The following is a 16,489-nucleotide window of genomic DNA, read 5'->3' as shown; positions in this document are numbered from 1 at the left end:
TCAAATAAAATTAAAAATGTAAGGCTGGGCACAATGGCTCACGCTTGTAATCCCAGCACTTTGGGAGGCCAAGGCGGGGTGATCACTTGAGCTCAGGAGTTCGAGACTAGCCTGGCCAACATGTGAAACCCTGTCTCTACTAAAAATACTAAAATTAGCCGGGCATGGTGGTGCGTGCCTGTAATCCCAGCTACTTGGGAGGCTGAGGCTTGAGAATCACTTGCACCTGGGAGGCGGAGGTTGCAATAAGCTGAGATCGCACCACTGCACTCCAGCCTGGGTGACAGAGCGAGACTCTGTCCCCTGCCAGACTCCCACAAAAATTTAGTTCTTGGGTCATATTACCCTATTTATAAAAATTTTTTTTATAGTGAGACCCAATCTCTAGCATTACCCCATTTCGAATGCTGAAAAGCTACATGGGGCTAGCGGCTACTGTATAAGACAGCATAGGACTAGACCACCAGGAAGAAGAATGACATAAATGAAGGATCCCCAGCTCCACAGAGGACTTGGGACAGAAACAGCCCAAGACCCAGACAGCAGCCAGAGTAGGAGCCCAGGGAAAGGGCTTTTGGAAACAAAGAGCTCAAGGTGACTCAAGTGCACCCCAAGATCTAAGCACCAGGCATTGCAGCCTGCTCTGGAGGAAGGGGTCGGCAGGAGATGGGGTGGTGGGAAGAAATCCCAAACCTGCCAAAGTAGGAATGGGTGGAAAAGCAAGAACTATGTCCAGGGAAAATAAAAAAGCACTTCTGGGGTTGGATTCTGGAGAGCGACCTGTGCAGGGGAGCTTGACCTTCTCCTGGGCACCTCTAGGAGGCAAAACCAGGACCAAGGGTGGTCATTATAGGAAGCTGCTTGGGGCTCAAACCAACAATGAGGTTTTAAACAAGGAGAGCTCCCCAGTAATGGAAACAGGGAGCTTCCCGCCCTTGGAATCCTAGACAGAAAATGTTCTACAGGAATTACCTCCTCCTCATCCAGTGGAATAGCAAAACAGAGGCTGGGAAGTTACCTGTTGAGAGGCTGCAGAGGGGTTTCTTCCTGTACAAAGGATTGAATAATAAGTTCCCTCCAGTTAGGCACCTATTGATACTGTATTTGGAGTAATTGACCTTTCCAGAGGACTTATTGTCAGGCAGCTAAACCCCTGAACTAAGCACTTTACTGCCATTTCATCCGCACTAAAGTCATGAGCCTGGTCCTCTAGTTTTCTACACTTCTTAGAGGAGGAAACTGAGCCGATGAGTTTTGAAGTCATGTTTCCCGGCCAGAAGATGCTCGAGCGAGGCTTTACAAGCGGGCAGTCTGGTTCCAGGGCATGCCGCTGCACCACACTGCCCAGAAGGAGGCTCAGCCTGTCTTGTCCTCTCCCTGCTTGGCCTTAACCAGCCACATTTCCCAACTGACCCCACTCACTGCGGAGGTGAAAACTACCACGCCAGGTCCTGCTGGCTGGGGGAGGGGTGGGCAATAGGCCTGGATTTGCCAGAGCTGCCACTGTAGATGTAGTCATATTTACGATTTCCCTTCACCTCTTATTACCCTGGTGGTGGTGGTGGTGGTGGGGGGGTGCTCTCTCAGCAACCCCACCCCGGGATCTTGAGGAGAAAGAGGGCAGAGAAAAGAGGGAATGGGACTGGCCCAGATCCCAGCCCCACAGCCGGGCTTCCACATGGCCGAGCAGGAACTCCAGAGCAGGAGCACACAAAGGAGGGCTTTGATGCGCCTTCAGCCAGGCCCAGGCCTCTCCCCTCTCCCCTTTCTCTCTGGGTCTTCCTTTGCCCCACTCAGGGCCTCCTGTGAGCCCGATTTAACGGAAACTGTGGGCGGTGAGAAGTTCCTTATGACACACTAATCCCAACCTGCTGACCGGACCACGCCTCCAGCGGAGGCAACCTCTAGAGCTCCAGGACATTCAGGTACCAGGTAGCCCCAAGGAGGAGCTGCCGACCTGGCAGGTAAGTCAATACCTGGGGCTTGCCTGGGCCAGGGAGCCCAGGACTGGGGTGAGGACTCAGGGGAGCAGGGAGACCACGTCCCAAGATGCCTGTAAAACTGAAACCACCTGGCCATTCTCCAGGTTGAGCCAGACCAATTTGATGGCAGATTTAGCAAATAAAAATACAGGACACTCAGTTAAATGTGAATTTCAGATGAACAGCAAATACTTTTTTAGTATTAAAAAAGTTCACATTTAGGCTCACGCCTGTAATCCCAGCACTTTGGGAGGCTGAGGCAGGCAGATCACCTGAGGTCAGGAGTTCGAGACCAGCTTGGCCAACATGGTGAAACCCCATCTCTACTAAAAATACCAAAAATTAGCCAGGTGTGCTGGTGGGCACCTGTAGTTCCAGCTACTCAGGAGGCTAAGGCAGGAGAATTGCTTGAACCCAGGAGGCAGAGGTTGCAGTGAGCTGAGATCGCACCATTGCACTCTAGCCTGGGCAACAAGAACAAAACTCCATCTCAAAAAAAAAAAAAAAAAAGTTCACATTTAACTGGGCATTCTGTGTTTAATTGGTAACCTGAGATGGCAGGGAACAGCATCAGCATGGTGTGAGGGATAGGCATTTTTTCATTGTGTACAGCTTGTAAATCAGTATTTTTAAAACTCAAAGTTAACGGCTTGGGCATATTTAGAAAAGAGTTGCCGCACGGACTTGAACCCTGTATTCCTAAAATCTAGGATCTTGTTCTGATGGTCTGCACAACTGGCTGGGGGTGTCCAGCCACTGTCCCTCTTGCCTGGGCTCCCCAGGGCAGTTCTGTCAGCCTCTGCATTTCCATTCCTGTTCCAGCAAAACCCAACTGATAGCACAGCAGCATTTCAGCCTGTCTACCTCTGTGCCCACATACCTGGATGTCTACCAGCCAGAAAGGTGGCTTAGATTTGGTTCCTGTGGGTGGATTATGGCCCCCAGAACTTCCCTGTGCTTGCTGGGGGTGTGGAGTGGAAAGAGCAGGAAATGGGGGACCCTCTGATACTCTATGGGGGTCCTCCAAGTCTCTTTGTGCAAGTTAGGGTAATAATCAATATGGAGCTAAGAAAGAGAAGGGGAACTATGCTTTAGAACAGGACACTGTGCCAGGAGCATTGCAGAAATTATATGGTTTTCATGACAGTTCTTTTTGGTAGGTACTGTTATTATCCTCAGTTTGCAGATGAGGAAACTGAGACCCAGAAAGGTTAAATAACTTGCTAGGGTCACACAAGTCATAACTGACAAAGCCTGATTCAAACCCAGGTCTCCCTAACCTTTAAGGTTTCTATGACGCCAGCTCTCCTAGGGAGTTTGTCTGCAGATGTCTTGGCTCTAGGTGTCAAAAAAAGACTTGGTGTCAGGCAGGCATAGGTTCAAGTCCCAACTCTGTCACTTACCAACTGTGACTAGGTGATTGAACTGACCATGGAACCTGGTCACATGCAGGAGCAGGATGGTGAAGGGTTCTTGAAGGCACTTAGGCAGGACATTTAGGCAGGAGAGAAAACCTGGAAACAGAAGAGCTGTCTCCAAAAATACCCACTGGGGAAGCAGGTTGTCATGTGGGCCATGAATGGGATCTGTTCTGGTAACCAAGCATTGCTTATGTGTCCATTACATTTCATAACACTTCCATCCTACTTTACAGGGAACAACCAAGACTGGGGTTAAATCTCACAGCCTGCAAGTGGAAGAGAAGAACTTGAACCCAGGTCCAACTTTTGCGCCACAGCAGGCTGCCTCTTGGTCCTGACAGGAAGTCACAACTTGGGTCTGAGTACTGATCCCTGGCTATTTTTTGGCTGTGTTACCTTGGACAAGTCACTTATTCCTCCTCCCGTTTCCTCCTATGTAAAATGGAAATAATAATGTTGACCCTGGGTCTGAGAGAGTGGATTTGAAAGTACTTAGTGCATCACAAAGCACAGAACACACTTCCAGTCTCGTGATTATGTACTTATGTAACTGGTCATCACCCATCTTGAGAATGAATGCATTGGGGAAAGGGCCATCCACTAGGCTGCGAAGTTTCTGAGGGACTCCTTCGGGCTGGAGAAGGACGGCCACAGGAGGGAGGAGAGATTGCCTTATCCTGCAGTGATCATGTCATTGAGAACAGAGCCAGATTCTTTTTTTCCTGGCAGGGCCAACTTGTTTTAACATCTAAGGACTGAGCTATTTGTGTCTGTGCCCTTTGTCCAAGCAGTGTTTCCCAAAGTGTAGCCCAAGAACCATTTCCCTCAGAGCCACCAGGAAGTGCTTTAAATTGCAGGTTCCTAGGCCACAGCCTGCACCTGCAGAGTCAGAATCATGGAGGTTGGGACCCAGGCACCTGCATTTCTAACAAATGCCTCGGGTGATTCTGATGCAATTGAAAGTTTGAGATCCACAGTTCTGAGACAATAACAGAATGGTTTTTCTAACCCCTGCAGCCCTGACTTCCTATCCTAGGGAAGGGGCCAACTGGAGAGGCCAGGACAGAGAAAGCAGATCCCTTCTTTTTCCAAGGACTCTGTGTCTTCCATAGGCAACATGTCAGAAGGGGTAAGTACCCTGTCCTCCAGGGCTCTCCTCCACCCACCTTCCCTCTCTTCTCTCTCTTCCCTCTCCCTCCCTCCTTACTTCTCTATCTTCTGCTCTGCCCAGGAATATAGGCACACACTTCTATAACCCCTGTGTGGGTCCTGACCCCACAAAAGGAGGAGGCTTAACAATGACCTTGGGCAAAAGAACTGAAGGTCTGAGCAGGCCCATTTCCCTGGCTGGCTCAGGCTGATGCGGTTGGCTGTTCCTCTTTTTCCTTTCTCTGCCCAGGTGGGCACGTTCCGCATGGTACCTGAAGAGGAACAGGAGCTCCGTGCCCAACTGGAGCAGCTCACAACCAAGGACCATGGACCTGTCTTTGGCCCGTGCAGCCAGCTGCCCCGCCATACCTTGCAGAAGGTGAGGTGGCTGACAGTGCGGAGAGGAGCAGCCTAGGGAGGCAACATGAGGGGAACATGACTGTATTCTCTCTCCTGTGAAAAGGGTCCAGCCTCGGCACTCCAGATCATCCTGGACCTGATAGACTGGCCTGTTCTAAGGTCCTTCCTGGTGGTCACGGCTATGGCAGCAACTGGGTTGACCAGACACCCAGCCAGGCCAGCCCAACCCAAGACTACAGCCCAGAGCCTCGGAACTAGGGCCCTCTAAACTAGACTCAATATGAGAAGCATTGGTTTGGAAATGGCCCCGGGGAACAAGGATCCAACTGCTGCCCCTGCTAGACAGGCAAGAGACTTGAGTTCCAGAACCAGACCTACTTTCAGCTTGCTGTGTGACCTTAGGCAGATTGCTTTCCATCTCTGGGTCTTGCCTTCTGTATCTATGAAAGACGGTTAGTGGACTAGCTCAGAGGTGATCAGATTGTGCTCTGTGAGGCTGACAGAGCTGTCTTAGGGCTGCTGGGGAGGATGAGAAGTGGCTGAGCTGAGCCTGGGCACCCAGCTTCCATCTCTGCTTCCTTGGGCATCTCAAGGGAAAGGTGCTATTAGCTCCTTCACACTTTACTCCCCCTCCTTTCCCTTCCCTCCTCATGCTGTCCAAGGAGAGAGCTGCCTGAGGAGCATGGAGGAGTTCTCCTGACCCAGCAGAGGGGAGGAATGTGAGGCTCTGGGCAGGAGGCAGGCTGCCATCTGCCAGAGAGCCGTGTTTTTGAAAAAATCAGAATCAAGCCTGGGAGGCAGCAGAGTGAAATGATGAAAAGAGGAGTCCCAGCTCCACTCCTTTCTCTCTGGGTGACCTTGAGCAAGAATATCTTCACCTTTATGAGCCTCAGTCTGCTCATCTGAGAGTTGGGGATAAGAACACCTACCATGATGGTCTGTGGCAAAGATTAAAAAACACAGTGCATTTAAAGGACTTAGCAGGTTGCTAGGCAAAGGCTCAGTGAGTGTAGGCAGTCATTTTTAGAAACTTTTAGACTGTTGGCCATATTCTGCAAATATCCGAATTCTCTCCACACACAACAGTCTCAGGTGTTGCCAGTGTAGATGCTGCCCCTGGGGCAGAAAAGCAAAGCTGCGGCTGCAGACCCCTGGGCCCCCTTGGCTGGTCTAGCTCTGGCAGGAGACTCATCACCTGTGTGTCCTGCCCCTCACCCGCACCTAAGTTTAACTTCATGCACACCCCACCCTGTTCTAGGCCAAGGATGAGCTGAACGAGAGAGAGGAGACCAGGGAGGAGGCAGTGCGAGAGCTGCAGGAGATGGTGCAGGCGCAGGCGGCCTCGGGGGAGGAGCTGGCCGTGGCCGTGGCGGAGAGGGTGCAAGAGAAGGACAGCGGCTTCTTCCTGCGCTTCATCCGCGCACGGAAGTTCAACGTGGGCCGTGCCTATGAGCTGCTCAGAGGTGAGGCCAGTGCTGGAGGGACGGCCCTGGGAAGACGGGAGGCCATGAGGATGCTATCCGCTCTCATCCTGGCACTGAACAGGCCTGCTTCCATACTGTGGGCAAGTCAGTTTCTCTGAGCCTCCACATCCTTACCTGTAAAATGGGTCAGCTCTGATAATGAGCGAACGAATGAATGAATGAAGTGTGTCAGGAGCAGATTTCTGGAGGTCTGAGTCCTCTCAACTCTCTCCCAGTCTTGGGATTCAATGAGTAAAACTTGGGTACCCCATTTGGGTGACGAGGGGAGGAATTTCCCCTCCAGACCCCCACCATGAGAACCTAAGCTTTGGCTCTGGAATGCTGCAGGAAGGTGGATAGTGCCTCGCTCAGGGCAGTTACCTAAGCCTCATGTGCAGTGGAACTGAAGATGGTGTCAGACCTGGGAATGAACCCCGGGGACAGAACCGCTCTGGCACTGCTGGCTGGATGAAGACAGGATGCCTCAAGAAATCATCGGCCGGTTGAGGTGGCTTACGCCTGTAATCCCAGCACTTTGCGAGGCCAAGGCGGGCAGATCATCTGAAGTTGGGAGTTTGAGACCAGCCTGACCAACGTGGAGAAACCCCATCTCTACTAAAAATACAAAACTAGCCGGGCGTGGTGGCGCATGCCTGTAATCTCAGCTACTGGGGAGGCTGAAGCAGGAAAATCGCTTGAATGCAGGAGGCAGAGGTTGCGGTGAGCTGAGGTCGTGCTATTGCACTCCAGCCTGGGCAACAAGAGCAAAACTCTATCTCAAAAAAGAAAGAAAGAAAAAAAAGGGGTGGTTCCCTCAAGAAATCAAATCTTGGGCACTGGTGGACGGAAATGGGGTCTGAGTGGGCCCTCTGCAGGCTAATGATTTTCCTTTTCTTACTTCTTCCTTCTCCAAATGGTAATTCAGGGCCATGCTGTGCCAAGAACTGTTTTAGGCCAAGGGATGCAGTGGAGACAAAACAGACAAGTTCCCTGCCCTGGTGGAACTCATATTCTAATGGTGGAAACAATACATCCAATAAATAAAGTAAAATTATATAGGGTTAAATAATGGTAAGGAATAAGGAAAGAAATTAAGGAGGTGGATATAAAGTCTTGAGGGGCTGAAGTTTTAGATAAAGTGGCCAGGGAAGTCCCAGTGCAAAGGGAATTTTGAAGAAAAACCCGAAGGAAATGAGATATCTGTGGGGAAGAGCAGCCAGGGCAGAGGCAACAGCAAAGACAAAGGCCAGGGGTTGGGAGGTGCCCAGAGTGTTCCAGAGCAGTGAGCAAGTTGATGTGGCAGTCTCTTGGCAGAGGTGCCCAGGTCCTCTAGGGGCTCAAATTTGGTGGTGCAGGCCACAGGGGTGGGGAACTGCTCAGGATGGGTAAGGAGGGTGTTTGTGGACCATAGAGGTGCTGCTGGAATCAGGAGCTCTGTGTCCTGCTTGGGGTTTGGATTTTACTTGGGAGCTTCTCCTCAGCCCTGTGCACACCTCACCACTCAGCTTATCCTGTGCCCAGCTGAAAAATCTGTGTCTTGTCCCCATGGGGAAGAAAATAACAAGTAATGATTATCCTCATATTTAAGACTATGCCTCATGTTTGCCCAAGCTTATGATGATGTTTACACCTTGAATCTCATTTGATTGCCACAACAATTTGGTGAGATAGGCCACTATCTAGACTATCTAGAATAGATAGGCCAATATCGAGATCCCATTTTTTGGAGAGGAAACATGGGGCTCGGATAGGTTGAGTAGCCAGATCGGTCACACATAGGACCTGGCAGGAGGCCAGGTCTCTGAGTCCCACTAGGAGGGATGGGGTAGGGATGGGATGGCTCCCTGAGGGGGTTCCTCTGCTCTCCTTCCTCCAGGCTATGTGAATTTCCGGCTGCAGTACCCTGAGCTCTTTGACAGCCTGTCCCCAGAGGCTGTCCGCTGTACCATTGAAGCTGGCTACCCTGGTGTCCTCTCTAGTCGGGACAAGTATGGCCGAGTGGTCATGCTCTTCAACATTGAGAACTGGCAAAGTCAAGAAATCACCTTTGATGAGGTTAGTGGGGGCTCGCCTGGCTCCCACCCTGTGGGCTGGGTTCCCTCCCTCAACCCTGGCCTCTACTGGGCCCTCATTCCTGGTTCTCCAGGAGGCAAGGTCTGTAGAGGGGGAAAGGTGGGCAGCCACCTGCCACCTAGCCCTTTCCAGGCAGGGAGAGAATTCCTAGGATGTGCCAGGGCAGCTGGAAAACCCAGTAGCTTTGCAGGTGGGGCTTGATGGTCAATAATACATGGCTCTTCCTGGGTATCCCTGCCAAGTGCCAAGTGGGGGTAACAGCTGTGTGCCATGAGCTGGGGGCTGCCCTGCCAAATGCTAAATGCTGAGAGCAACAGAGAGAACAGGGATTAGTGGACTATAGGCTGGAAGAGATTCTGGAAAGCACAGGTTCCAATCTATTTAGGAGCCCGAGTTCTTTGTGCTCATATGTACGCAATTTTGCTTGTCTGAGCCGTTAAGGGGGCTGCCCCAAGTTGGGGAATTAGGGTTTGTCTTGGGAGAACTTTGGCATGCGCCACTGAGCCTGAAAAAGATTCCTTTAATTTAAAAAAAAAACCTGCTACAAACTTATTTTATTTTATTTATTTATTTTTGAGATGGAGTCTCGCTCTGGTCACCCAGGCTGGAGTGCAGTGGCATGATCTTAGCTCACTGCAACCTCCGCCTCCTGGGTTCAAGCGATCCTCAAGCCTCAGCCTTCCAAGTAGCTGGGATTACAGACGCACGCCACCATGCCCAGCTAATGTTTGTATTTTTAGTAGAGACGGGGTTTCACCATGTTGGCCAGGCTGGTCTCAAACTCCTGAGCTCAAGTGATCTGCCCACCTCGGCCTCCCAAAGTGCTGGGATTACAGGCATGAGACACCGCACCTGGCCCAAACTAATTTTAGATAATGCTATCTAGTTGTGCCAACACAATTTATTAAAAAGTCCATCTTTTTTCAATGACTTGAAATGCCATCTTTATCATGTTTTATATTTTTGTATGTGCTTGGTCTATTTCTGGACTTTCTATTCTGTTCCATTGGTCTCTTTATCTATTCATACTCCAATATCATACTGTTTCGATGATAGAGATTTTGTGGCATGTTTAATCTGTTAGGGCTAGTTTTGTCCTTAGTGATCTGCTTTTTGGGGGACTTTTCTAGCTACTTTTGCATGTTTATTTTCCCCTATGATCTTTAGAATTAATTTGTCTAGCTTTAGGAGAAATATTAGGAGTATGTTTTGGGGATAATATTAAACATAAATAACAAGCTTGGGGAGAGCTGGCTTCTTTCAGAATGTCACATTCCTGGCCAGTTGTCCTATCCACAAATGTGAGATGCCTTCTGTTTTCTTCAAGCCTACTTTTGAGTTTTCAGGAGTGTTTTAAAGATTTCTTCATAAGCTATGACTGTGCTACTGCACTTCATCTGGGGGGACAGAGAGAGACTCTGTTTCTGAAAAATAAAAAGTTTTTAAATTTTTTTCCTCACAACGTTGTGCACATTTTTCATTAAATTTGTCTTAGGTATTAATTTTGTTGTCATTGCTAAAAATGGGGCTCTTTCTTCCATTATATCTTCTAGTTGGTTATTGTTTGTATAAATGAAGGTTATTGTTTTTGTTTTTTAATTGTATATCCCCCTATTTTACTGAACTCTTTTAAAATTTATGTTAGTTTTATAATGGATTCTCTGGGGTTTTCTAAGTATACTATAATACTATCTGTAAGTAGAGGAGATAGTTTTTCTTCTCCCTTTCCACTTCTTATGCCCCTGATTTTTTTTTAACAAATTGATTGCATTGGTTAGTACTTTCAATATAGAATTAAATGGTGGCAGAGATGGTGAAGTCTTTATCTAATTCCTGATCTTAGTAAGGATGCCTCTAGGGTTTTCCCATCAAATAAGACACTGGCTGTAGGACTGAAATGCACACCTGCCTATCTGTGTGTATTAAGGAAGAGACTTAAATATATGTTTTTTCTTATTACGTAAATGATATCTACTCATTTTAGAAAATACAAAAAATTGGCTGGGTGCAGTGGCTCATGCTTGTAATCCCAGCACTTTGGGAGGCCAAGGTGGGTGGATTGCCTGAAGTCAGGAGTTCGAGTCCAGCCTGGCCAACATGGTGAAACCCTGTCTCTACTAAAAATACAAAAATTAGCCAGGCATGGTGGCAGGCACCTGTAATCCCAGCTACTTGGGAGACTGAGGCAGGGGAATCGCTTGAACCCGTGAGGCAGAGGTTGCAGTGAGCCAAGATCACATCATTGCACTCCAGCCTGGGCGACAGAGCAAGACTCCATCTCAAAAAAAAAATATTACAAACGAATTTAAAATCATTTGCAATTCTACTACCTAGAGAGCTCTACTATTGACATCCTTCCAATCTTTTCATACATGTATGCACACACATACACACACACACACATTTTTCTTTTTTTTTTTGAGACACAGTTTTGCTCTTGTCGCCTAGGTTGGAGAGCAGTGGAGTGATCTCAGCTCACTGCAACCTCTGCCTCCCAAGTTCAAGTGATTCTCCTGCCTCAGCCTCCCGAAGTAGCTGGGATTACAGGTGCCTGACACCATGCTCAGCTGACTTTTTTGTATTTTTAGTTGAGATGGGGTTTCACCATGTTGGCCAGGCTGGTCTTGAATTCTTGACCTCAGGGGATCCACCTGCCTCGGCCTCCCAAAGTGCTGGGATTATAGGTGTGAGCCACTGTACCCAGCCCACACATTTTTCTTACAATAATGGGATTATATTCTACAATAATATATCATGCACATTTTCCTGTATTATTAGTCTTCTGTATTGTTTTTAATTGTTCCAGAGTATTCCATGGCATAAATGTACCATAATTTCACCAGTTCCCATTGTTGGACATTTAGGTTGTCTCCAATGTTCCCACTATTGCAAGAGTACTGGGATAAACCTTCTGGCCTCTAACCATGGATGTGACATTTGAACTTGTTTTCTTGGTATACATTCACAGAAGTGGAATGTCCAAGATCAAAGCCTGCAGCAAATTACCCCAGTGAAGAATGTACCAATTAGCTCTCCCCTCAGGACCTCAAGCCTTAATTATTGTTGCGGGTTAGAACTTACAGCCTGTTCTCTCTCTGCCCAAGATCTTGCAGGCATATTGCTTCATTCTGGAGAAGCTGCTAGAGAATGAGGAAACTCAAATCAATGGCTTCTGCATCATTGAGAACTTCAAGGGCTTTACCATGCAGCAGGCTGCTAGTCTCCGGACTTCAGATCTCAGGAAGATGGTGGACATGCTCCAGGTGAGGCTTAGAGTTCTGTCACACGGCAGCCTCCCACAGCTGGGGAGGCTGAGAGGCTGGGCCTCCTTTCATGGTGCTTGCAGGGAACTGAGAAGTTGGACCACCTCGTGCCATAAAGAGCAGTGACAGCCACAGTCCCAACCATAAGCACCTGCATGGTGATTGACAGTTTGCCAAGTATTCCCTTTCATTCTTCCGTCGACTCCTTGAGAGCATTCTCTCCCTCCTTCCCTGCTTCATTTTTCAAACCTGGAAACGAAGGCTCAGAGATTTAAGAGACATCTCGAGGTCACACAGCAATAAAGCGGCAGAGGCCAGACTTGAACCTGCATCTTCTGACCTGGAATCCTGTGTTGTCTGTCCACATATGTCGCACTGCCTCTCTTTGAATGTGGATTCACCCCGAGAAAGGGATTATCACTAACCCTCTGATAACTCACTCCTATATGTGCTGACATGTCAGGAGTCCTTTCTTAGAGCCATCTTAGATCTGCTCTGTGTATTTGGGAAAGGAGGGGTGGGAGGTGGAGGTTGTGGGAGGGGCTGATGGACAATGAGGGATGATAATACTGTTCCTGTCGTTTGTAATAGTTTGCAGTCCCTTCGGCAGGCAAGTGGGTTTGAAAAAACTCACCAAAAGGCCAAGCAAGGCTACTTTCATTTCTTTTCCTAATTCCCAGTTTAATTTGCATCAGCAGGGAGAGGGTTGGGTTTTATGAATCTTGGGGCTTCCTCCCTGCAGTCTGGGCCACAGTGAGCCAGGGATCCCTAGTTGCTGGCCTGGAAATAGGACCTTCAGTGGGCCCTTCTCCAGGGCAGCCCTGTGATGCTGGACAAGTCTGTCCTATGCCATGAGGAGAGGCAGCAGGGAATGAGTGGGAGCCTCTGAGGTCACTGGGGCCATGGGGAACGGGGTATCTCTCTGTCACCGCAGGATTCCTTCCCAGCCCGGTTCAAAGCCATCCACTTCATCCACCAGCCATGGTACTTCACCACGACCTACAATGTGGTCAAGCCCTTCTTGAAGAGCAAGCTGCTTGAGAGGGTGAGTACATGGGCCGCCCAGACAATGAGACAAGAGGGCTGAGGGTGGGGCCTCACCTGAGCCCTCCTCACACTCTAGCATGGTCCTGAGCTATGTGGATCCCACTGACACCCAACATGGAGACCTGCGGAGAGGGGTGTCGCCAGGCAAAGACTGCACATGATGGGGCTTTGTCCTCCTGCCCCTTTCCTCCCTCAACCCTCATCCTTAGGGCACCTCCTCCTGCTCAGTTCTGTCTCCCTTGCTTCCCTGCAGGTCTTTGTCCATGGGGATGACCTTTCTGGTTTCTACCAGGAGATCGATGAGAACATCCTGCCCTCTGACTTCGGGGGCACGCTGCCCAAGTATGATGGCAAGGCCGTTGCTGAGCAGCTCTTTGGCCCCCGGGCCCAAGCTGAGAACACAGCCTTCTGAAAACATCTCCTGCCAGCTGAACTGTAGTTAGAATCCCTGGGCCTCTCCTCAACTGTCCTGGACCCAAGGCTAGGAAAGGGCTGCTTGAGATGACTGTGGTCCCCTCTTAGACTCCCTAAGCCCGAGTGAGCTCAGGTGTCACCCTGTTCTCAAGTTGGGGGATGGGGAATAAAGGAGGGGGAATTCCCTTGAACAAGAAGAACTGGGGATAGTTATATTTCCACCTGCCCTTGAAGCTTTAAGACAGTGATTTTTGTGTAAGGTTGTATTTCAAAGACTCGAATTCATTTTCTCAATCATTTCCTTTGTAACAGAGTTTTACGACTTAGAGTCTGTGAAAACAGGCAAGGAGCCTGGGTTAAAATATCCCCCTATTCGCCCCAAAAATGCAATAAAAGAAGATAAAAGAGAGAGGATATATGTTCAAATGATTTGGCAAACGCAGCAGTCCTGGTGGCCTCTAGGCAGGCTGGGAGTTTTCCACACAGAATTCCAGGGTGGAAGAGGCCTGGAAGTGGCTTCATTCAGGGGTGGCCTCCTCCCCTTGCTGAGGTGCAGTCTGACGTGTGTGGGGTGGTCAGGAACTTGGACCTCTTTCCAGGGTGGCAGTCATGTTCCCTCCATCTGTCTGGGAGAAGGAGTCTTTCCACCAAAAGCTGTCTCCTCCAGTCCCCTTGCCTGGATGGACAGTTCTACTTAGAATTATAAGTGGCATCTTCTCTGAGCACTCACTCAGTCCTCAAGTTATAGAGTTAAAGCTCTTTTTTTGTCTTCACTCTGAGGCATTTTACGGTGATGAACTTACACTTTCCAAATCGGCTTTTTTTTTTTTTTTTTTTTTTGAGACAAGGTCTCACTTGTCACCCAGGCTGGAGTGCAGTGGTGCAATCACAGTTCACTGCAACCTCAAACTCCTGGGCTCAAGCAAGCCTCCTGCCTCAGCCTACTGAGTAGCTGGGACTACAGGCGCATGCCACTGCACCCAGCTAATTTTTTACATATTTTTTGTAGAGATAAGTGTCTGGCTCTATTGCCCAGGCTGGCCTCCAACTCCTGGCTTCAAGCCATCCTTCCACCTCAGCCTCTCAAGGTGCTGGAATTATAGTTGTGAGCCACCATGCCTGGCCCAAATCTGCATATTTTGACAAATACAAATGCTGTCCTTCTATGGAGTTGGCTTTCCTCAAGTGCTTGGTGATTTTCGGGTGTGTGCTCATTTCTGTAGGTGAGAATCCCTGTGAGATGCCCTGTTTGCTGAGCATGCTGTTCCCTCTTGGGGAAGTGCTGGCTTCTTCTGGGCATGGGTCTCCTAAGCATTGACAGATACTTTTTCCAAGATGCTACACTCATTTTCCCACATGGAAGCAGACGCTGGCTGGCTAGTGGCAGTAGGCGAGGCTTGTTGTTCCCACCAAGGCATCCCAGTCAATCAACCCAAGACTTGTCTGCTCTTGCCTGTAGGGTCACCCCCATTCTTTGTGGGTATCAAGCACCCTTAGTGCTGCACCTACCTTTTGGGCCAGGATATTCCAACCGTTTTCTGGACTTTGGATTCAATTCAGTCCTATCTGCTTTCACATCTTTGGGAATTTCTCTGATCCACTGAGAGTTCTCTTTCTTGCTTTTCAGTGAGGCTGTGTACATGTTCATGTATATGTCAATGTATACATATGTGTGTGTGTGGGTATATATATATATATATTTATATATACATATATATATATGCACTTATTTCTTACATACTTTCTTTCACTCCTAGGGTTTGTAGTGTATGCTCATTACCCAAGAAACTTCCTTCTTTATAACATTCACAGTCAACAAGCCATGGTCATAAAATCCATGAAAACAAAAATGGTATTTACATAGGACTCCTAGGCTGGAGGAGGAATCACAGCAAATTATTATGGGCAGAAGGGTAGGAGATCAACCAGTGAGGATTTTGTCCCAAAAGTTGAGGCTTCATTTTTGCAAATGAAATCTCACATGGAACCTTGGTATTTAAACCTAAAAAGGGCAGGCATGTGGCTCATGCCTATAATCTCAGCACTTTGGGAGGCCGAGGCAGGAGGATTGCTTGAACGTGGGAGTTTGAGACCAACCTGGGCAACATGGTGAAACCCACCTCTACAAAAAATACACAAAGTAGTTGGGCATGGTGGTGCACGCCTGTAGTCCCCACTACTCAGGAGGCTGAGGTGGGAGGATCACCTGAGCCCAGGAGGTCGAGGCTGCAGTTAGCCATGGTTGTGCCACTGCACCCCAGCCTGGACAACGGAGGGAGACCCTGTATCAACAAAACAAAACACAACACCAACCTAAAAAGAATGAAGCTGCTCTGGTAGAAGGGGCCTCACCCTGAGAGATCACTTATGAACATCTGGAGCTAAGAAGGTATTTCAAGTACAAGAACTGTCAATGGTGCTTTGGGGTCATGTGAGAAAGGAATAGAGACTAGTGTTTGCCAAGGTGGAGGGCACTGGTGACCTGCATGGAAGTGTTGATGGAAGGGGGTGGTGATGAGGCTGAGTTAAATAATTAAAAGGAATGGGTATTTTTGGCCAGGCGCAGTGACTCATGCCTGTAATCCCAGCACTTTGGGAGGCTGAGGTGGGCAGATCACTTGAGGTCAGGATTTGAGACCAGCTTGGCCAACATGGTGAAACCCCATCTCTACTAAAAATACAAAAATTAGCCAGGCATGGTGGCAGGGACCTGTAATCCCAGCTACTCGGGAGGCTGAGGCAGGAGAACTGCTTGCACCCGAGAGGCGGAGGTTGCAGTGAGCCGAGATGGCACCACTGCACTCCAGCCTGGGTGACAGAGAGAGACTCCGTCTCAAAAAAGAAAGAAAAAAAGAATGGGTATCTTTTACGTTTTCATGATATACTTCTAATTTTTCCTTAAGACCTGGGTCCTAAATCTGAGGGAAACACTGGTTGATCCCTATCCACTGACTCCCATCTTCCCCGGAGCCCCGAGCTGCCAGGTGCCCTCCTGGACACAGTCCAGGTCCACTCTGAATTTGTGGCAGCTCTAAATATATACATGAAATCAGGCACATGCTGAGCAGAAGACTCTTAGGGCAGCCCTAGCTCCTACTCAAACCCGAATGGGATGCTGGGGTCGTCCCTAAGGTCAGCAGGGCTGGGGCCTTAGCTCAGGGACCCCGTCTGATAAGAAAACCAAGTGGCTTTCTGAGGAAGAAGCCATAGGGGTTGGGAATCCCGCGAGCCGGCTCTGACTGTGTGCTCGCGCCGCCCCCTGCTGGCCGTGCCCTGACACTGCCCCTCCAGGGACAAGCTGGGCAGGAGGGTTAGCT

The 16,489-nt window shown here is 49.0% G+C and overlaps 1 protein-coding gene across 2 annotated transcripts; it reads left to right on the top strand.

Moving 5' to 3' along the window:
- Positions 1 to 1,482: 1,482 nt before the first annotated feature.
- On the top strand, positions 1,483 to 14,811 carry RLBP1 (retinaldehyde binding protein 1). 2 transcript variants are annotated; one of them, XM_034939393.3, is made up of 9 exons: positions 1,483 to 1,964; positions 3,637 to 3,700; positions 4,421 to 4,532; positions 4,803 to 4,931; positions 6,171 to 6,375; positions 8,252 to 8,430; positions 11,553 to 11,711; positions 12,646 to 12,756; positions 13,012 to 14,811. In XM_034939393.3, the coding sequence occupies exons 3-9, from the start codon at positions 4,521 to 4,523 to the stop codon at positions 13,168 to 13,170; spliced, it is 954 nt and encodes a 317-aa protein (XP_034795284.1). In that variant the 5' UTR covers positions 1,483 to 1,964; positions 3,637 to 3,700; positions 4,421 to 4,520; the 3' UTR covers positions 13,171 to 14,811. The 2 variants fall into 2 exon arrangements, with proteins under 2 accessions (XP_034795284.1, XP_008972121.1); XM_008973873.4 differs by having other exon boundaries at positions 3,637 to 3,759.
- The last annotated feature ends 1,678 nt before the right edge of the window (positions 14,812 to 16,489 follow it).

Source organism: Pan paniscus, chromosome 16 (genome assembly GCF_029289425.2).
Source record: "Pan paniscus chromosome 16, NHGRI_mPanPan1-v2.0_pri, whole genome shotgun sequence".
Classification (NCBI taxonomy): Eukaryota; Metazoa; Chordata; class Mammalia; order Primates; family Hominidae; genus Pan; species Pan paniscus.
This window is presented reverse-complemented; position numbering and strand designations above follow the sequence as displayed.